The 22,614-nt window shown below is 39.9% G+C and overlaps 1 protein-coding gene across 7 annotated transcripts in view; it reads right to left on the reverse strand.

Annotated features, from left to right (window-relative positions):
- Nucleotides 1–344: 344 nt before the first annotated feature.
- The window catches only part of RBMS1 (RNA binding motif single stranded interacting protein 1), a 208,620-nt gene continuing 186,350 nt past the window's right edge, over nt 345–22,614 (reverse strand). For 4 of the 7 annotated variants that reach the window (XM_059927969.1, XM_059927967.1, XM_059927972.1 and 1 more), the window contains exons 7-15: nt 14,285–14,400; nt 13,357–13,406; nt 13,137–13,230; nt 10,606–10,653; nt 9,660–9,710; nt 6,204–6,314; nt 5,185–5,265; nt 3,787–3,871; nt 345–2,981 (exon numbers count right to left, since the gene is read on the reverse strand). In XM_059927969.1, the coding sequence (XP_059783952.1) occupies nt 3,794–3,871; nt 5,185–5,265; nt 6,204–6,314; nt 9,660–9,710; nt 10,606–10,653; nt 13,137–13,230; nt 13,357–13,406; nt 14,285–14,400 (629 nt within the window). In that variant the 3' untranslated portion in view covers nt 345–2,981; nt 3,787–3,793. The remainder of the gene's footprint in view (nt 2,982–3,786; nt 3,872–5,184; nt 5,266–6,203; nt 6,315–9,659; nt 9,711–10,605; nt 10,654–13,136; nt 13,231–13,356; nt 13,407–14,284; nt 14,401–22,614) is intronic. The other 3 variants (XM_059927971.1, XM_059927974.1, XM_059927973.1) reach the window with 3 other exon arrangements.

Consider the following 22,614-nt stretch of genomic DNA (forward strand, 5'->3'; position numbering starts at 1 on the left):
TGGGCAATGACATTGCCACAGTCAAAAGGTAGCAGTAAGGAAGGAGGAAGGAGAGGGGCCTGGCTCGTTGGTGTTTAAGAACAGACCAAAGGGGGACTTTGCTGAGAGGAAACATGGTGAGCTAATGCTTGTCCCTGTACATGAACTGAAATAACCAAAAACAACAGGGTGGGAAGGTTTTTTCCCAGTTCTTTTAAAGGAAATGTATTTCGAGTACATATTGAATCTGAAAATAATTTTCAACTCAGTTTCAAACCAATCCACTGAGCTGAAAGAAGAGATCAGAAATGAAATGAAATTCTGATATACATTTAATCTAATCTCAAAAAAATTGACAGGAAAAATAAAATTTCAGATGTTTTTTATTCAAAGGTTCTCAAAAGAAATAAAACAGAAAAAGCTAACAATCTGATCAAATGTACAGTTCAAAAATGTCTTTTTGGCGTTTAACAACAAGTCCTAGGAAAGAAAACTACAGAGTTATCTTGAACCGGACAAATAAGTTACCACTGGCAAGTTTGTGGCACTAGTAAAACAAAAATAAAAAATTAACTCTCTTGATCATATAGATATCTCTATGAAAATCTTTTTTTTTCAATCTGTACAAAAGGTCTTTCTTCATAAATTAATTTTTTTTATAATTTAATGGCTGTCTACTATGTGATGTTTAACTGATTTTTTTTCTTTTTTTATGTACAGAGGTTATGTTTCCCAAATCTTACCCAGACGAGTATGGCACTTAGTTCAGACATTTCTAGCAGCAGATTTCCCCTCCCCTCTAACTGAGTTATCAAATTTCTGTCTTAACTAATGCAAAAATATCAAGTAGTGAGAGACCCAGGTTTATAATGTACTAGGTACAAAGAGGGTGCTGCGTTCAGTCTGGACTTTCACAAAGCAGTAATATTCCAGGGAGCATAGAACCAATAATACCACAACTTTAAAAAAGGAAACAAAAACAAAAACAAAAACACACTTCTCTTATGACTATGTAATTTTCACTAGAATCTACACTTCTCAGAGCAGCAAGGACTTTTGAAACTATGAAATGTCACTGACATCTATAATCAAACACAAGCATAAATTTTAAGAACTAAAAAATACTCGAAAGAAATAACTGCTTAGGCCTAGCTCCTGAGCTAGGAAGGATTTGGTCTGTGGAAACAGGGAGGGCCAGCAACCTGTCCCAGCACAAAAGAAAATAGACTCTGAGGTAGATAACTGATCACACACAGTTGACCAGACAAGTACACAGTTTTGGAAGACAACTTAATTTACCATTGCTTTTCAAACGTATGCAATTGTCTTAATAAAAGAGCTTTAATAACAGTGAATTATCTTATATGTACTAAAGTAGAAATAACTGTATATTTATGAATCAGGAATTTCATAGTTTCAAAATTGGTTTTTCTTTACACTTAACACTTGTAGTGATGATGTAAAGTGTGGCACTGCTTGGATCCAAATCTTCCTTCATGCTTTTTTGTTTGTTTGTGTGTGTCCATACATCAATTAAAATTATAAAACCTAAATCCAAAGGTACAAAAAAGGCACATTCTCCTAACCGCAAACTGGTCCGGCAAAAATAAAGAGCACAGAAGATGTGATGCTGAGACAAGTTGGAGCTACTGGTTACTGGCTCTTCGGTCTTTGGTGAAGTTACCTTTAAAAGTGCCAAGTAATTTTTGTTTCTCAAATTTACGTGATAGAGAGAGCTAGTAGCCAATCGTTTTGCTTCTATTCATATCTCAGCTTATGTTTGAAGATAAATCCTTACTTTTAGCTTTTGCCATTTCGTTGCAATAGCAACATTTGTGTTTTTTTTTTTTCGGTTTGCCAGATCTCAGGCGTCATTCTCATTCTAAAGCACTATCGTTAGTATAAAGGAAGGACAGAACATTCGGTGACTCCCTCCCCTCCCCCCACCCCCTGCCCCTACGCTACCTACACTAAATCTAGAACATCAAGTTAGTTGTTTTTTTTTTCCTGAAAAAAAGGCAAAAAAGACTTTACATTGCATCATACAGCAGATATCCTAAATCAGTCAAACTATCAGAGGAAACTCTTGGCGTACAGCCTTACAAACAATTTACCCTATTAAAAGTTCCCCAGTCAGAAAATGTGTTTCACACAAAACAGTTTTCCCTTCTTGCATTTCACTACCTTACACATTATGTGAAAAATCATTAAAAACACCTACTACATATTTAAAAAAGCCAAAATTTCAGCAACTTTTATTGACTACCTTTTAAAAGCCCTATGCTGCTGTTTTACAAGGCATAATAGACCAGCCCATTTGGTCAAAGCATTCTACATCATTAGTTTGAACTAACTTTTACTGAAACAGCTACAGCATCAAAAGAGTTAAGGCAAATTGGAATTCATAGAAAAGGATAAGACACTTCACACTACGTGGAAAGGAAAACGGAAAGCTAAGGAAAGAGACACTGGCGGCAACACTCACACTGCAAGCACAGAACACCAGGGGTGAAGTTGGACTATTTAAACATCAGAAAGCCCATTTCATACAGCTGAAAAAAACACAAACGAAACACAAAATGAACAAAACCACAAGAATCCGGTCATGCACTTGGGTAAGTCTTCATGGTCTTTGTGCATACCCAGAGAATTGAAGTTTTCTTTTTCTTTTTTTTTTCCTTTTTTCTTTTTTTTTTTCTTTTTTTGCATCATAACATTTGATAAAAATCTTTTTGTATTTTGTTGGTTTTTTTTTTTTTTTTTTTTTTTTTTTTTTTACTAAAATAAACCTGTTCAGGGGAACAGCTACTAGATGAATTTAAGGGTTTTATGCACCTTATAGAACTTATAGCAAAAATAGTTTTAGTTGATTTCATTATAAATAACGTTTTCAAGAACCTGTGCAAAACTGTCAATAATTTCCTAAAGCACAATTGATCAGAAAAATCCATGATTGTTCAGCCTTCACAACCTTCTTCATTTAAGCACACCCTTCTGTACACCTGGAAGAGAAAAATAAAAAAAAAAAAAAGCTTTTGTACATTTGGTGTAATATACCAGAGCTTTGTCATCTCTTTCTTGTTTTAAAGATATGTGTTTGAGAAAGGCTCTGCTCATCGCTGGTGGTAGGCCAGTAAATGCAAACTCTGGAACTGAGGTCACTTTCTATGCCCCGAGTCCACCTTTCAAATCTGGGACCTGCAACATACTTCACCAGAGCAATCCAGAAACCCAGGTGTTCTAAGTTCCACACAGCTGTTTTACTGCAATCTGCATGGCAGAGTGACTAGTTTTGAGATCCGTGGTCCAAGTGGGAGCTGGGAGAGCAATCTCTCAATCTAAGGATAGCCATATTAGATTCATAGTCAATATACTGCTAATCTTGTAATGCTAGATTAAGCAAAATCTTATGCTATATTTCCTTTAGTTTGTGAGCATTAAAACAATATATATATATTACATATAATATATATATATAATATAAAAAAAATATATAAATGTATTGTAGGACGAATTTGGTACCTGGCGCTGTCTGATTATGTTACCAATCTTTTGGTGGGGGTTGGGTAGGGAGGAAGAGAGAGTAAATATACATTTGACTTCAATATAAGGCACTGTTATTTTTGGACAGAATACTTATCTACAAATCCACAAAATCACTGATTTTAACATTTCAGTAACATTGGATTCCCTGGCCATGACTGAAGCAGTGTGACCAGACCTGAGTTGTTTAAAGTACCATTTTGATACAAGAATCAGACTTTCCTTGACTTGAGCCCTATAGTGATGGAGACCTTTCTCTCATACCTCACAGTTACTTATTGGGTTGAAAGGTATATGGAGAATGGTCATTAGACGTCTCTACAGCCACCTGCTGCTGACCACTCGCCTCCTACAACAAAGCAGAATAGATGAGACATGTGAGCAAAGAAATCCAAACTCTGTTACCTAGGTCGGACTGAGTCCCACATCTTAAAAACAAGCACTCCTTAAAAGTGATTTTCTTAATGTCACATAGAGCCTTCAAAGTTATTTCCCTAAGAAGTTAAAATGTCTGATAGACCCAAAGAACCTCCTTTAACTTTTATGAGTTGCCTCTTCATATCAAGCTGCAATTTACCAAACAAATCTCTTACCCTTTGGGGGCCAGATGTGACTTGGAATTCAGTATTCTCAGATTTTAGAATCTGAAACATGGTATGCATATGCTGTACCTCAGAGACTATACCCAGTGGGGTCTAGGGCTGTACCTCATAATCAAACACATTAATAGGTCTGTGCTGAAAGGTATGAATATGCAGTGTAAATGGGGTAAAGATCTTGTCTTACATCAGTTCAGCTTGGGTTCTGTCACAGGTCAGGTTTTTTGCTAAAGTAGTTACAAGGAAAATTTTTCGTTTCAGATTTGTTTGTTCCAGCATTGCAGATAAGGGACTGTGGGTTCTGATAACTGTGGTTATCAGTAATTGCACAAATTTAAATCATTTAGAAGCAAACAAAACAAAACACATCCCACCTCCCCTGTAATCCAGCCACAGTCCTAGGGTTGTTTCTGGAATTGGAACCTATGGGATCTGCCTAGCAGGGGGGGGATCGACTGGGTTGATGAATTTCCTTGGAATTTCAAGGGTACTCTGCAGGAAAACACTGTGCTTTCTGTCCAACTTGAATTCAAATGTCAGACTTCTTCCATATCAATATCATAACAGTATCTTCCATAACAAGAACTAAGAGTTATTTAGCTCTACTAAGTCTCTATAAAAACAGGTATGGTTTGTTCCTCATCCCTGTTACAGTTTTGAAACATTTTTTTTCAAGTATCTTAATGATAACAAGTTAATTTTTGTAATTATTATTATTGACATAATCTTTGGTACTAGGATTGCAAATTCCAGCTTTATCTTAATTTGCCTGTAAGCGTCATTTTACAGGAGACAAGATAGAGCCTTGAAGGGGTATGAAATGTGCTACAAGCCTAGAAAATATCAGTATTTCTGGGAGTCTTGGGGGTGTGGCTTGGATGCTGTTTACTAACTTGTATGCAGAGAATATTTCATAGTTGAAAACAACTCTAGGCATAGACTCCCTCTCAACTCGATTCTTTATGCAAATGTCTGACTTTCGATTGATTCTTCTTTGAGTTCTATTTAACCCATTTCTGAAATTACTCACTGCCAGAATGGCCACTGGACAGTCTATACCAACCTCCACAGGAACCGCCGGCGTCTGCACGTGTGTATACTGTGGCAAGTAGGCCCCCTGCACAGCTGATGTGGCAGGCATGTACTGAAAAGAAGAATACAGTCAGCATGGCCAACGACGAGCCACGGGCGACGGTCACTACAGTTTCTCGTCCTCGGTAATTCAGCATCACTAACATGCTATTTTATTCTAGAAGGTCTCTCTCTCAAAGGACCTCATGAGTTTCCAGCAGCCCCCTGAACCAGTACCTAGAATTGTTTCCATAGGTGGAGACCCAAGAAGTAAATGACCTATTACATCTTTAGCAGGTCACTGAAAAATGGGAAATGGACCCTTGCTTTCCTGATGCCGACAGTCATCCTTCTCCGAAGGCAGGAGAGGTTTCTCACTGGATGTGTGTGGCCCTGGCTTAGCCTTTACAAGCTGCTTCTGCTGGCTGTGAACGTAAGCCAGGAAAATACTACCCTTTGTTCTTTTAACCTACCATCGATATGGTCTCCATTAAAAGCCTTTGGCCATCTGACCATCTAAACACTACACGTATCAACCCTGGAAGTGAATCTGGGATTAGTTCAACCCCAATTCCCAACTGAGTCCCTGGATTTGGAGGAAATAAGTCAATACTAAGATTGTGATTCAGTGCCCCCAAAATCCATACAAGAAGAAATAAGTGAGTAAAAATTCCCTGCCTTGACTGCCATGAATCACCTTCATTTTTTGCTTCATGAGACCAGGTCTGCCAGTGTGAATGAACGATACTAGTCGTTAGGGCTAGAAGTGGTCTTGTATGGATGCTATATTCTGATAAAGGAGAGACAGATACCCAGAGGACAGGCTTTTAGTTCATCAATTAATCAAGAAATATCTGAGTACTTACTATGTGAAAGGCAATGTGGGAAGGAGAGAGGGGATCAGACATAATCTCTGACATTACAGAGTCTATAATTGATAAGGAAGACACAGGCGGAATTAATTTACCCTCCTCTGTTTGCTGAGACACATGATATTAATTTGCCACCTACTGTTCCGGTGCTGCCTAGTGACAGATGACTCATCTGCTGGGCCAGAGGGCTGATCATAGATGCGGGCTGTAGTGACATGGTGTGCTCCATTGAGGGAGTTAACACGGCACCCTGGGGAGTCGGAGACAGAGGAAGTGAGACAAACTGAGGGAGGGAGTGCAGATTCTGGAACCATCTTTTGCAAAGGAAATGCCTTAGTTTACTGAGGAACACGAAGCTAAAATAACCTGCCCTCAAACTTGCAAATGGTGTCATGATTTCTTATAAATGGTCTACATTGTGCTTCCTGAGACTTTTTAAAAGAGCACCCACTTCACAGAAATCCTTTGGTTAAATACCTCTCCCTTTACTTTCAGTTAACTGTAAAGCAAGCTAGTCCACAGGAGAACTATGGGGTGTGACAGGAAACGCAAACTACTTTTGGCTGGCCAGGGTTACAAAATGCTTAATTTTTTTTTTTAAAGTAAATGACAGTTGATGTTTCATGCAGCCACAAAACAATATACTATATTGAATATTCTAAATACAGTGTTTCGTTCAAAAATGTTAAAAAAATACTCATTTGATTCAAGGTCAGGCTGTTAGGATCAAGATCACATTCTTCATTCACTCAGTGTTTCTCAGAACTTTCAACTGCAATTTGGTGCCAGGGGAGGGAAGCAGATTCAGATATGATTAATAATCCAATTTTAGAATCTTTGATTTCATTTGAAAAAATTCTGGTCATCAAAAATAAAATTAAATATAGTTAAAAACAGAGAGGAGGGGTGAAAAAAATCACCCGTATAACCCAGCCTGTCTCTAATACACAGCTGTTAGCATGGTCAGGGTAGCACTCTCCAGATTCTGGTCTCTGCATGTTTTTACAGAGTTGCAACCAGGGCGCGTGAACTATTTCATATCCTGGGTTTTGCTTTTTTTTTTTTTTTTTTTGATTTATTTATTTTATTTATTTATTTCTGGTTGTGTTGAGTCTTTGTTGCGTCTTCGTTGCTGCACACGGGCTTTCTCTACTTGTGGCGAGCGGGGGCTACTCTTCGTTGCGGCGCGCAGGGTTCTCATTGCAGTGGCTTCTCTTGTTGCAGAGCACGGGTTCTAGGCACGTGGGCTTCAGTAGTTGTGGCACACGGGATCAGTAGTTGTGGCTTGAAGGCTCTAGAGCGCAGGCTCAGTAGTTGTGGCGCATGCTCTTAGTTGCTCTGCGGCATGTGGGATCTTCCCGGACCAGGGCCCGAACCCGTGTACCCTGCACTGGCAGGCGGATTCTTCTTTTTTTTTTTTTTTTTATTAATTAATTAATTCATTTATTTTTGGCTGCGTTGGGTCTTTGTTGCTGTGCTTGGACTTCCTCTAGTTGCGCCGAGCGGGGGCTACTCTTTGTTGCGGTGCGTGGGCTTCTCATTGTGGTGGTTTCTCTTGCTGTGGAGCACAGGCTCTAGGTGCATGGGCTTCAGCAGTCGTGGCATACGGGCTCAGCAGTTGTGGCTCACAGGCTTAGTTGCTCCGTGGTATGTGGGATCTTCCCGGACCAGGGCTCGAACCCGTGTCCCCTGCATTGGCAGGCGGATTCTTAACCACTGCGCCACCAGGGAAGCCCCTGGGTTTTGCTTTATAACTTAACATTCCATTATAAATATTTACCTTACTGCCTTGCTGTCATTATCATCATTTTTAATGATTACTTAATGGTACATTAATTGTGTATGAAATTCGATTAGTTCTATTTCTGGATTTTTGCATTTTCTCTAATTTATCCAATTGTAATATTCTTATGGATTATAGCATTCCTCTCACTTTTGCTATCACCTGATTACCTGAGGATGCAATTATTCTGATACACCCTACAAATATTAATGTTAGGTTTTTGGTATCACTGTACCTGACTCATCCCTTAAATACACTGTTATTTACTGATAAATTGATACACAATTGAGGGCGAAGATTGGTGTGCAGGTGCGTTAATGCTGGTTGCAGGCAGTCTAAATCTGGGTGGGGAGAAGGGATGAATCCTCAGGTAGGAGCCTTCTGCACACACCACTACTGTCTCAAAGTTGTTCAACTCAGAGATGTGTCTGCCTCTGTCTGTAATAGTTGACCCCTTCTCCCCCAAAGGATATAGATTCATGTCAGAAGTAGTTTGTTATTAATATATTTCATAAGAAATTTTTTCCTTTAAAATTTTTAACGTGCAACATCAAAAAGTGTGTGGTAACATGGAAATGACTCAAAAGCCCAGAATATGCAGAAGGAGCTTCCTGCTCCTCTTCCTCATTCATCTGTAGGAGCTACTGTACTAGGAAGCCCCCAAATGAAAAGTGAGCTGATTTCCAGCATTCCCCAATAGGACAGCACAGAGTACCCGGGATGCAGATTGCCATAGGCGTTTGTGTGGCTTTGTGGGTGTACGTGTGCAGATGTGTGTGTGTAGAAACATACGTGTGTATGTTTATACAGACACACAACACACATACATATAGCATCAGAGAGCTCTTCTCCTGTGTTATCAACTAAACATGTTTTATCTGCTTCTTCAAAGTCATCTCAGCAACTTCCTGTTCAGAATGTGTCCCTGTTCTGCTGTTTCACATGCCTGGCCTAACACTGCATAATCTCCTCTTTAGGAAGTTGTCCTGAGAGAAATTCCCGTCTCATTTTAAGGCCAAAAACAGTGTGCTTTTCCTAAGCAACTGATCCGTTTTATAAGTACTGTGAACTGTATTGCTTATTAAGATTCCCATTTTGCACTGGTTACTAGAAAGCTTAGGCCAAATTTGCGGCCTCCTCATGGCAAGCATCTAGATTATTACATTAGGCATTCTTGGTCTTTTTTGTGATTTTGTTCTCCACCTTTATTTTTCAAATTTTAAACCCATGTTTTAATTCCACAAACTGGATTTTATGTATCTCTGAAAAATACATTAACTATACTACCTAATAAGGTGAAGGGTAACTCATTCAATTTAAAAACTGTAATATATACATAAGTACAACACATGCTCGTGTCACTAAAGAAATCACCTTTGTTATTTACCAAAGTCGGTGTTACTACTTTAGGTTTTTTATAATTTCCATGGAGAGGCTAACACTAATGAAAAACTCTAGGTCAATTTTGAACACTTTATATTTGCATTCAACAGCATGTAAACAATGAGAGCTATTCATCCTAAGTATGGTTAAAAATTTAGCAATTTTAAAACTTTAAAATTTAAAAATCCAATGGAACAATCTCCTACGTTTAAATTCTCATGGATTGTGAATTCGACTTAAGGTCAACCACTGATTTATTTTAAGACAATGTGAGTGAAAGTTTTATAATGAACTCATTCTCATATTTCATATTTAAAATCTCCCAAATCCTACACCATCTTTGGGCAAATGGTTTAAACTCAGAGAATGGTTTTTAACGTATACATAGCTTACTTATAAACTACAAAGCCATTAAGATGAAAAACTTACGGGGTGCTGTAGGATATATGGTTGCGGCTGCATCCAAGAAGGGCTTTGCACCTGGAAAAGGAAGGATTTTGGAAGAAACATTGATTTCCATTAGAGTGCTACCTATTTCTCTAGAGCTCTTTTAATCATGTTAAGATCTACAGAAGGAAAATAAGGAAACAATACTATCAATGATTAAAAAGATTAAGGCAGTTAGGGTTCTTGACAAACTGGTCACTCTGAATAGGATGAAATGATTATTTAAAACCAAGTTCCATTTGCCCACTCAAAAAGTATTTCCTGAGTATCAAGCACCAAAGAGAAAAAGGAAGACATAGGCCCCACCCTCAAGAAATTTACTGTCTAATAAGCAAGGGAGATAAACAAGTAAACAACTCAAAGAAATAGTGAAAAGTATTACAATCAAGATATGAACGTAGGTGCTTTAGGAATACAGAGCAATGAGAATTAATTCCAGCACATCTTATTAGAAACTAATCCTTAAAGTATGTGCTTATTTAAAAAGAATAATCAAATTCAACCCCCTTTTTATACCCAGGACATTACATTTCAGAAATCTTGTCTGGCAGTCAACAATTTCTAGTTAGTGTGAAACATAAAAATCTGAAATCCAGATTTAGGAAATTAAACTTCAGTAACTAGATCCTGACATCTACAGTCAAAAGGGCATCTCTACAGTAGACCCTCTGGATTGAGAAGTAAGACGTGAGAGTCAGGTTCTGTGGCAGGAAAGAAAGCATGTGTAGTCTCTGCCACCCCAGAGAAAGACTATCAGCCCGTTTCTTGATGCCCAGAGCTTTCCTGAGACTATGTGATTTCAAAATAAGTCTGCCTCTAATTCTTGAGAACAAAACCCTCCTGTATCTCATCCGCTACTGTTAACTTCAGAGGTTCTACAGAGAGGATATGGGGAAGAGTCATGGGGGAAGAATGTATTATGATTTACCTTGATAGCAGAGCCCCGATACTTGTTTTCTCTGGTTTCCTTTGCCACCTAAGGCAGACCAAAGTTAAGTGCTTCTGCCTTGTTAACATTTCAGTTATCTGGACTGCAGCCTTTCCCCATTGGGATATTGGTGGTTTCTTGCAGATGCCAATTTCTCAAATCCAATTGTATGAGCATATAGTGGTTTAGCAGAGAAAGGCTTGCTCCAACACGAGTGCAAGGCCTTCACTGAATAAATCACGGGGAGGCGAGCAGCTCCCGTTATAGACCCCAATTTGGGCCAGATGCACCCATTTTGGGTATAATTCCAGTGGTCCTAATAATCTAATAGCTTATATCATTACGGGGTTAGGAAGTCATGACATCTAATCCAATTTTCTTCCTTAAGCAACAAATCTGCTGCTGTCAATTTCTATTCCTCAATTTTCCCAAACTATAAAATGGGAATAATAATCTACGTTCTGTGAACTCTTTATCATTGGTTCTTTATCCTCTTTTGGATCATGAATCCTTTTGAAAACCTGTTGAAGGAAATAGACCTTTTCCCCCCAACTGACTGCACACATACAAGCGACATTCTGCAAACAATTTAAGAGAATCACAGACCACTTAAAGCCCATCTGCTGACCCCATTGGGTTCCTGAACTTATAGGGTTAAGAATCAGTCTAAAAGGTAACGGCACTGAGTGCCAGGCAATTGGAATGAATTTCCACATGTCTCTTAGGGAAACACAGATTGCCTACGAGAAGAAATCAGGCCTTTGTAATGAAATGTTGTTTCCAGTTAGGTCTATCAAATCTATTAACAACCCTGGTCTCCTAATTTTTTTCTATTCTATGAGATAATTCTGTGGCCAAAATGCCCACTGCTTTTATACTAAAGAGAGAAAAAGAGGTGGTGAGGAGAAGCATTCATAGCTGTAAATATCTAGAGCTGCATACATTCAAATTAATATGCACAATCTTTCATTTGTCTGAGAATAAGCTTACTTGTCCCTATTTTTAGTGGTACACATAAAGAGGTTTCCAAGTTCAGATAGTTAAGAAAGAAGACTACTTTTCAACATCAGAAATAGGAATTGTTCATTAGGGAAAAGGCACTAGAGCAGATCTCATTGAATCTCATACAGGAAAGGAAAACATAGAAATCTTAAGTTCAAAATCATTAAAAAGGCATTAAATGAGTGAGTGCTATGCCTAGCAGACTGAAGCACCAGCGTAAGTAACTTAACAACCCAGAGAGATAAAAGAAAATGAGTGACGACTCAAAGAAAGGAAGTGAAAAGAACCTAGGAGCTGAGGGAGGCTGTGAATGCTACTTTACAACTTCAGTTTTAGTGCATTTAATCTCTTCTCTTTGTTATCCAGAGCTACTTTTATGCTTTTCGACAGAACCACCTTTATGATATTGCTTACATTGACCAGTGCATTATTTTAAAAAAGCAGAGTGGATATACTCTTACCAGCCAGTTAATCTTGGATGTAAAGGATGATAATAATAATCATAGCTAACATTTACTGAGTGCTAATGATATGCCAGGTATTGTGGTGAGTTCTTTACATAGATAATCTCATTTAGTTCTTATCATAAGCCTATGAGATAGAAACTATTATTATCCCCATTTTAAAGATGAGGAAACTGAGGCTTATAGAAGTGAAATAACACAGTTATTATTGTCGTCCCCTACCCCCAGAAACCAGGGCTACAATAACTAATTCAATTATTTTAAAAACAAGAATACACAGAAGTTTAGTTTAGTCACACAGGATCTCAACAGTCAACAAAAGTGTATTCCCATGTCTGTAACTGACTCCGTTAGAGTGCCCCTGTCTGGGCCAAGGCGGCAACACTGTGAGAGGCACTCTGATACGGGAGGACAAGTACATGTGCACCAACACGGGGTTCATGGAGAATAGGAGCTACCCCTGCAATAAAACCAAATCAACATTACAACAAGGTGCTTAATGAGATCTTGGTTCTAAGCTGGGAGTTTAGGGTAAAGCCTGTTCACATAATAACATAAACAGGGAGTCACCTCTCTTTTTTGGCCTCAAATCTCACTGCATTGCTCATTTCATGTTACCTAACAGAGACACGCCTTTATTTATTAACATGTTTACTTGCTCTTTTGTTGGTTCCTGCTGACAAATTAACAAAGGCAAGGGTGCACACCTAGTCTGTATTTTACCTAACGGCAATTCTCTTTCCGTTTCAATTTCTGGGACACATGGTGTCCAGCAGCAGGGCCTGTTGTGGAGGAAGTATTTGGGTTCATCCCAATTCTAAAATGCTATGGTTTCACGGACTGACAACTGACAACCATTTCCCCTCGTTGCACATTCTCCTAAACATAAAAGTAAATCACTCTGTCAAATAAAAAGCAGCTGATTCTAAACTGGGTATCCAAGCTGCATAACATCTGACTTAAAATTTCATTATAAATGTTCAAAATTTTAAGACACATAAAAATGTAGCAGTGATTCAAGGTCGGCAAGTTGTCGTACTCTTGATGAATCCTAAAGGTACAAACCTGGTAGGCAGATACAGGAGACGCAATATAGGGTGTAATAGAAGTTTGAGTGATCATTCGGTTGGTAGCAATACTGTATGGTGAAGGATAAAATCTAGAACAAACACAAAAGCCTTTATTAAGTAATCCTTTAAATAGAATCATTCACGGAACAAACATCTGATATTTTCCACTTTCACATTTTCCCTCTAGCCATTATGTATTTATCTTAATGACATACCCGTTCTGTATAGCAGCCGTGGTCGGGTCATAAGTAAGTGTCATTCCAGCCTATGGGAAAGAAAAAGAAACATTCATCTGCAAAGGCACAAATTAAAAATTCCATTTCTCAGAGTCATGGCAACATAAAACAGTGATAGTTTAGTAGTATTTGATAAAATTGAGAGCTTCCGTTAGACAAATGTAATTATAAACTCAACACGAGAATTAAGCTGTAGCTCGGCACTGTCCCATATGGTAGCTGTTAGTCACAGGCAGCTAGTTAAAATGAAATGAAAAGTTGAGTCCCTCTACCATACAAGCTACATTCCAAGTGCTCAAATAAATAGCCTTAAGTGGCTAGTGGTCATCATTGGACAGTACAGATTCTAGAACATTTCTACTGGACGGCACTTCCCTAGACATTCTTGAACCAGTATGTTACTTAAAAAAACAAAAACAAAAGAACAATCCATTTACGATAAATATGGGGGAATGATGGGCCAACATTCTTATTAAGAAATTGAGCTCTTTTTTTTCTAAAGACCATTATTATTAGGCAAAAAATCCTCAATGACAAATATACTGTTTATTTTAATAATATTTCAAGTAATTTCTGAATAATTTAAAATGTAAACCTAAGAAACCGTGACATTAGAGGAAAAAACCACTCGTGCATTTCTTACAGCGATTTAAAATGCTCTTTTACTTTTTATGTAGCTAACTGGTAAACACAGCTGTTTCCATCATCTATGTGTCCATCGGGAGAATCACCACTCTTAGCACGGTATCCACCGGGAAGAGTTTTATGTGACATTATCTGGATTATAAAGTTTTAATCCTGGCACCTATTCTAGAAGCGTGGCGGCCAAGGCAAGATGCTGCTTGTGTAACCATTCACGTAGCTTTCATGATCACACACCCCACTGAAGTTTCAAGAGAGGACTTACAAGTCTCACCTCTCCTTCTCTATGCCACGGTCGTCCATTAGGGATGTATTTGTTTGGGTTCTGTCTCTTCTTCTGTCCTCCATCCGCAAACTTACACAATAAAGGTTCTGTAGGAGCTGAATAAACAGAGAAAAATAACAGGAAACCAAAATTTTACGTGTGTACGAGTGACAAAACGCAGTTGAATTTCTTTTATTTTTTAAAAATATACGTGTGTGCATGTTTGTTTGTTTATTTATTTATTTTTGGCTGTGTTGGGTCCTCGTTGCTGCACGCGGGCTTTCTCTAGCTGTGGCAAGCGGGGCTACTGTTCGTCGCGGTGCGCGGGCTTCTCATTGCGGTGGCTTCTCTTGTTGCGGAGCACGGGCTCTAGGGCACGCGGGCTTCAGTAGTTGTGGCTCGCGGGATCTAGAGCGCAGGCTCAGTAGTTGTGGCTCACGGGCTCTAGAGTGCAGGCTCAGTAGTTGTGGTGCACGGGCTTAGTTGCTCCGTGGCATGTAGGATCTTCCTGGACCAGGGCTCAAACCCATGTTCCCTGCACTGGCAGGCGGATTCTTAACCACTGCACCACCAGGAAGTCCCTGAATTTCTTTTTTAATAGGAGCAGTGTTGGTGCTCTAAGGGAATGGATAGAATACTTCAAGGCAAAAGTTTACTCAGACCCTTAGGAGATGATCCACTGGTGAAAAATACTGTACAGAGAATATATTAGTTATGGTGTTCAAACCAGAGTGTGATGAAACATTTCAAGAGCTATTTCGAGGAAGCAAAGGCATTTTTGGATTCACTTCTGTACTTCTTTAGGTGCAGATACTCTTCACTCTGGGCCCTCTCTAATTCCATTTCGGTAAATCTTCAGATGTGAACAGGATTGTGTCACCCTCCCCTCCGCCACTTAAAAGGGCTCCCATAGCTTTCCATTACGATTCCTCGGAGCAGTAGAGAACAAGCCCCCCTTTATACTGCTCACACTGTATTTTTATTCAGAGCATTTATCACACTTCGTGAGTGTGGCTATCTGTTTGGTGTCTGTTTCCCCTCTAGAGTGGAAGGTCTGTGGGAGCAGTGACTTCTGTTCATCACTCCTATCCCCAGTGCCCAAGTAAGTGTCTGGCATGTTGCAGGCGCTTTCTACGTCTTGGCTGAATCAATGAATCAATACAAATAGGTCTTATTTGTTTATTTGGGGGATACAACATGGAAGACAGCTGTTGTGAGAAAGCTGAAAGCACCTGCCCACCCTATTTAAAGGTTTTTCTGGGCCTTTAACCATCCCACTTGGTGTTGCTTTACTATACATCTGCCTCAAAAAAATGATCCCAAGAAACTAACAAAGGAAAGCAAAAGATGTATAAGATGCACAGACTCTCTTACCAGGGATACATATTCATTAGTTAAAAAAAGAAAAGAAAAGAAAAAAAAAAAAAGGCGATGACACAGTAGGCCACCCATGACTTTTCCTTTTTTTAAAAAAATTTTTCTTGAATGGAAATAGCAGTGTATTCCTCAAAGCTGTGCTTGTTTCCGTATGTTTCTAGTTAATGTAATAAAGACAATCACACCTTCCTGTCTGGCTCTCACATTCTGTCCTTTGTCTACCGTGGAACCATGATTACTACTTTCAAGTTCTGTTTCAAAGTTCAATAACCATGAAGAGAAAAATATTACTTGTGGAAAATTTATTCCTTTCTCCTTTGCCTCTTATTATCCTAATTCATCTCTTATTTTATATCACTATTACCCACCCGCTAATGACAGGGTGGGAACAACAGTGCCTCTCAATACTCCTCTGCCGAAACACAAAATGCACCCAAAACGCAACTGCAATTCCTCCTCGAGGCTGTCGGGGCCATGGTTTGGCACTCCTGTTTCCTCTCCCTGGTGTGAACTGCTCCAGAGGGACGGGCTGGCGTGTGAGCTCTCTGAATGGCAGCTGTAGTACTATGGGTGCCAGGAGGTGAGAGCAAAACTGTCATGTGTCTGGTGAGACGCCCCGGGCTTCCCTTCTGACTCCTACACCTCCCCCACCCGCCGATTTCCAGAAAGAGGAACTTCCATTCTTCCATTTAAGGCAAACCGGGTGTGATGGAAGATGGACAGGGGCCAAATCTTACATTCCTAAACTACATTCTCTGTCTTTTCAAAAAAAAGATACTGACTTTTGGAAATTTCCACCTTCACTAACAATCACAGCAGGTAAAGTAAACGGATGCAGTGAAACAAGAGAGCCTTCTAACCCCTGACGATGTTTTTAATTCTACAAGTGGGCCGTTCAGGGCCAGATGGAAATGAAGGCCGAGAGAAGACAGCATTCAAGTGGAAGGAAGGAGAATGGCTGTCTGCCGTAGCGGGGATGCCTCATCCTTGACTTCTGAGGACAAACTGAGAACCCGGAAACAAGATCTCACTCTCCACCGACCTAGAAAGGTCCTCATGGCATCAAATGTTTTCTCCAATGATGTCTGAGGTTTTAGGAATCTGCCTCCCCATAACCTTGTGGAACAAGAGAGAGAGATTAAACTCTGTGGTGCTGACACTTTGTGGGGCTTCACTTTGGGGAACTGCTTCTATCTAGAGGTATTACAAAGACTAGCTCCTAGACCGAAATTCAAATTAAAAAAAAAGTTTACTTGGCACAGCAAGTGATGCAAATGTACCATTTTCCTCTATTAGCAGAGAAAGAAGGCGACCAAGTCGGACTCATTCTGGAAGTTCACCGGGGCTGCCCAGGCAGGCGTGAATGGAAGCAGCTGGGTAGCCATCCCTGGCGAGTCCCAGGGCTGCACATTTGCTGAGAGGCCAAACAGGCCTTCCCTATCTGTGGGAAGGTGCTTCCAACACATTTTCATTCATCTACACTAAGCTCCGTCAAAGAAAAAGCAATTTCAGGCAACAATCAAGCCTGCTAAAAACGGAGGTAAACATAAAGTGAGCGATGACATGTTTGCAAATACATCACTTAAAATGAAACAAATGGAACAAAATGTAGTTGAATCTTTCAAAAATGACTTACATTTGCTACATGATTTTGTGCTGTCGTTAAAGATTTTTTCCTTCCTCTAAAACCAAAAAGGTAAGTAGTTAAAACAGTTTGTCTACTGGCAGGTGTCCCGTATCTTAGGAAAATTAATTTCTCATTTTAAAGAATTATAACCAGTAGAAATGACACAGTTTTTAGATAGTTGTTGGTTCCTTGCTTCTGGGGAACAGGAATACCCCAGTATTCTGTGTGTGTGACGCAATATAAAATTCGAACAGCTTCTTCCCTCTATTACAGTTTTCTCTGGTCTGTTTAGCAGTTGAAAGTTTTACTGAGTGCCTACTATGTGCCAGGTATAGTGTGAAGAACTAGGGATACAGTGGTGAATAAAACAGGGTCTTACTTCATAGTTCTTGCAGTCTAATGGGGACGAGAGCATCCCCAATCTTTTAAGGCCATTTAGCCATTTATGGGACAGAGCACTGTTTACTGAAATGTTTGTTTTTAATAAAAATGCCAAGCAGAAGTGAAACACTTCTGATACAGGAACAGCTGTATTTCTTTCACAGCTGCCGCTCCTTGAACTTGGATGACATGAGACACAGCTTATACCTAAGCATTCTTGATAACCTATTTATTACAAAGATTGTATCATGTGTGCTAGGAAAGCAACTATGTGAAGATTTCTTTAAGACATTTATGTTACCATTAGATTGAGCAAGAGTCAGAGGATTTCAGTTAGATTTTTGAATCGAAAACCAAACTTACATACCCAGATCTGTGTCATGGCCCACGTATTTTTAAGTGAGTGCAAGATGGTTACAAAATGAGAGCTCCTAATTCGACTGGCATATGCTGCGGCTTACTCGACCAGGGAATAGTCTCCAGTTTGCATTTGGAGCCTAATACCCAGGTTCCAGGTTAAAGACTGGGAGATGCTATGTGATGTCAGCTTTTCCTACAGAACAGATCCTTCAGGTGGCCTCCTTGATTGTTCTTTGTGGAAGGGAGGTATTGAGGAGGCCTGACACGCAGAAAAGGACATGCCATGAATACTTGTAATATGACTGTGATCAACAGGTAAGCTTGGGTATATTAACCTTAAAAAAAAATTAGTTTCTAACCGTCAACCTATATCCTCTATATGGTAATTTTCTAGATTAGTAACTCTTCACCTTATTGAGCAAAACAATAATTGCAAAGAGTTCTAACAAAAACATTTATGATACAATGTTTCATAACATCACCCCTTATTGATTGATTCTGCCAAATATGCAACGTATTCTAGGCCGAATTTCCCTTAATGAATCAGGATCTTTGGGGTTTGTAAAGGGTGTGCCTCAGATGTCTTGTGAAACCTCTCAGGTCAGATTCTTGTCCTTAACTAGCCAAGACAGAGAAGTTATTTTCTTGTTCATCAGAACCAACAAGAACATGTACCTCCAGAAGCTTAACTATTGTGGTAGAGCCACATGCAAGCACTGATCTGATATTTTGGGGGGGAATCTCTTAAGAGCCACCTAAGGTAACTGCATTACTGGATTCTCCAATGTGCCCCCCTCGACAGGGACGATCTTTTACCAATGCCTGACGGGTGGCACTAACAGTCCCTCCTAAGCCATAGGGGTGGTGCCCACGGTGCCTCACTGCACATCTCTACCAAGTCGTGTCCCTACCCATCTTCTGAAGCTCAAACTCTACAGTAACTTGCGCTCAACTGTCTGCCCCGGACACCCACATGAAGCATCACTTCTAGAATGCCTGCTTTGACTAAGCACTGCAGTTCATGATTAGACCTCCCAGACATACTCCCCACTTACCTGATCCAACCGCTCAGAGGACTACGAGTTCTCTGTATTTGTAACAAAGTGGAACTTTTCCTCACCAAGTTCTAACAGCTGGAGAAACCGCTACTCCCAAACTCCCATTCTTCTAGCTATGCAGTATTTTATCCCAATCAACAGTCTCTAAGACATAAACTGCCCTTGATAGAAGCTCTTCTATCCGCTGTAGAAAAGTAGTCCACTCAGCAGCCATAATTAGCTTTCTTCCTGAAACTGTTGGCTACTTTCAAGACTCCTCAACTAAATGACATGCAAGAAACTATCCAGGGCTCTTTTAAAAATCTCAACCTAAGGATCCAATAAATACTATCCCTTCTTTGTGTGCACGACATCATTTCCTGTTTCAGCCCCCTATTTGTTTCTAACCAAACCCTGCGGTCCTCTTACCACAGGGCAGAGCTCCGGCTTCTCTCTGCAGATGCCTACACTCCCACGCCTGCTCTGTTAGGGTCTGTCTCTCCTCCTTTCCTGACCCTGATAGAGTAGTTCCATCTCCCACTCAGCTTTACTTATCAGTAAAATAATGGTTAAACAACATTCAAGCCAGGTTAAATAGAAAACAAAAACGCAACACTTCCCCATCACTCCAACATAAATATTTTAATATTCTATATTTACTACTCTTCTAGGTCTATATTTATTTTTCATTTTTGCAATGATAGGGCCTTTTCTTCTACCATTTACATTGTGGACCTTTCTCTACCTTGTTATAGAATTTTTTCTTTTCTTTAATGGTTACATAATGTTCTATTTGAAAAGGGATCATGTATAGTTTCTTTGTTCTTATAACACTGTATGAACATCTGTGTGTGTTATCTTTTTTATCTCTTTGATTCCAGTGCCAATATAACTAACATCGTATGAACATCTGTGTGTGTTATCTTTTTTATCTCTTTGATTCCAGGGCCCACGCGATATTGGTGGTCAGATTCTACGGTGGTTAGAATACTGGCTCTAGATTAGTCTCCCTGGGTTTGAAATTTGGTTTTGCCATTTACTAGCTAGTGACTCCAGGCACGTCTCTGGTTTCATAATCTGTGAAATGGGGATAATAAGAGTACTTAAGATTGTACAAAAGATTGTTACAATTAACATACATAAAGTGCATAGAACAGTTCAATGAATATTAGTTACTATTATTTTATCACTATGACAACAGGAGGAGCTCAAATTTTGAGCTATGGCTCCTCCTCTTACCTTTGACTTATCAAGATAAATTCTCGGGAGAGGAACTTCTGGTTCAGAAGTTATAAACATTTTTAGGGACTGGCCTGTTTTCCCTGGAATTTGATTCTGTGATATTTAAGAGCTGGCTATAGTTGCTGCCTTGGCTTCACATAGAATAAAGAAATGTTCAAGCTGTAGTTAAGGATGAAGTTACTGGCAAATGCCTTTTAGAAAACTGTTTTCATAGTAACACCTACATCTTCCACCCAAGATCCTTATGCTTTTATAAAATCTTACTCCACTATTTATTGTTCCTCTCTGGCAGAACCTGATAGTGGAAAGGTGTAAAGCTGATTGGAGGGGGTCTGCTGTAGGCTGGGTGTGATCCATGGTGGTAACAGCTGCCTGAAGGTAGCCTCCTCCTAAGCCTGGCACGGCACTCAAAGGATCTTCAGCTAAAACAAACACTGGCACACTTCTAGTTGAGGTCCCTCGTCACTTTTTAAAAACCAGACTTCCCTCCTTGGTAGAGAATGAGTTGGAGTTTTGGATCTGCAAGACAGCCCTCACCCCACTGGCCTCCCAGGATGGTTCCAGCACTTTTGCTTTCATGGCAATGATTTACTCGTAAGATTCCAGCCCTTGGAGGGAACATCTCAACAACACATGCATTCAGACTCTGCTCTACTGTACATACTGGGTGAGAGAGACATGAACACATCACGATCCCAAAGGTATGATCACATTGTCCTAAAGGTACCAGGAACATTCCACATGTCTTCAAGTATTTCTTTTGTCCTAGAGTTGCCAAACGTTTCTGTTTTTAACAGAGTTAATAATGCTTAAGCCAAACATTTGGGAAATGAAACGGGCAATAAAAACCCTTGTAAGATGCTTGGTGTCAGTCCATTTATCTCTTGTAAAAATAAAATACAGTGTGGAAAAAAAACAAAAAACCAAAAAAACCCTTATAAGATTTCCAGGCTTTTTACTAGGTTTGTAACTTTTCCCCTGAACATTACCTTTTCTGCCTCCTGGCATAGGACAAGGCCCTAATAATTTTACCTATACACAGAACGTTCCAGAATGTAAGAGCAGTTTTCAAGCCCTGCTGGGCACGTACCCAATCTGAAAAGTCAAAGTAACACAGAAAGGAGATGTAAAACAAGCTGAGGTCTTTGGATGGAGTAGGCCAGCAGTCACATATGCACTTCACTGGAGCTCCTCCACGACACATGCAAAGCTTTGGGCGATGTGGCAGAATGATGCCCGCACAATACTGGGCATCTCACAAGCGCTCACATATCCAGTGAAAAGACACTTCTTTTTTTAAAAAACTCTCTGCCCTTAGCACACAAGGACAGACTCCATTCACGCCATGGAGAGGTCCAGAAAGAGAGATGTGACCGTACTGCTTCCTGCAGCACTGAATATACACGTGGCCTTTGTCCACGGGGTGTGTGTGTCGTGCGCGTCTCCCACAGAGGCAGAAACAACGGGTGCAGGGCAAGCAGCCCTAGGAGAGTTCCAGCTAACATGCCATGTGCATTAGTCTTCTTGGAGACTGTACTCTCTTCCAGGAAGGTACTGGAAGAATATTTTTCAGACAAATCCCTGAATCATGGTCATGAGTGACAGTGTTTTTGCCTTGGGCACGTCTCCTAATTTGGACATCAGTTCTACCCATCTCTGTTTCTAATGTTCACTGTGCGGGAAACCACCACCATCCTATTTCTCCATAATGGAATTTTTATCAAGCAAATGGGACGTACTTATTTTAAACCTCTGTGGAATTCACCTAGATTGTCTCACAAAGAAGTCATTGCTTCTTTTACCCTTGTTGGGGTCCTTCCAAGCAAATCTGACTAATTGCAAACCAGCTAGCACTCGAAATCAAGGTAAATCCAAACAGAGGACAATATTTCAACATTTTCAGGGAAAAATGAGAGACTGAGTTGGGGGGGAAGGACAGAAGGAACGGCCTTCTGAGCAACTTTTTTATCACAAACTATAATGTACACTTGAAGAATCTGCCATAAGATAAAGCCTTTTTGAAAATGTGGTAACATCAGACACAAAAGCACAAGATTTTTAAAAAGTGATTTCAGAAAGCAGATTGTATAAAAAACTGTGATGTGGTATAGTGGATCTTTATGGAACTCTAAACATATACTACATTATGTACCAGGCCCCAGGCCAGGGTGGGGTATGCCAGGCATGGGGGAACCCAGCCACATCACCCTGGTATGAAAAGAGTGTGTTGGCAGATGGATGGGTGGCATCTGAGAAGTGACAACTCACGTGCACAGCTGACCTCTCTGCTTTGCCATCTAGAGACT

This window comes from Balaenoptera ricei, chromosome 7 (genome assembly GCF_028023285.1).
Source record: "Balaenoptera ricei isolate mBalRic1 chromosome 7, mBalRic1.hap2, whole genome shotgun sequence".
Lineage (NCBI taxonomy): Eukaryota > Metazoa > Chordata > Mammalia > Artiodactyla > Balaenopteridae > Balaenoptera > Balaenoptera ricei.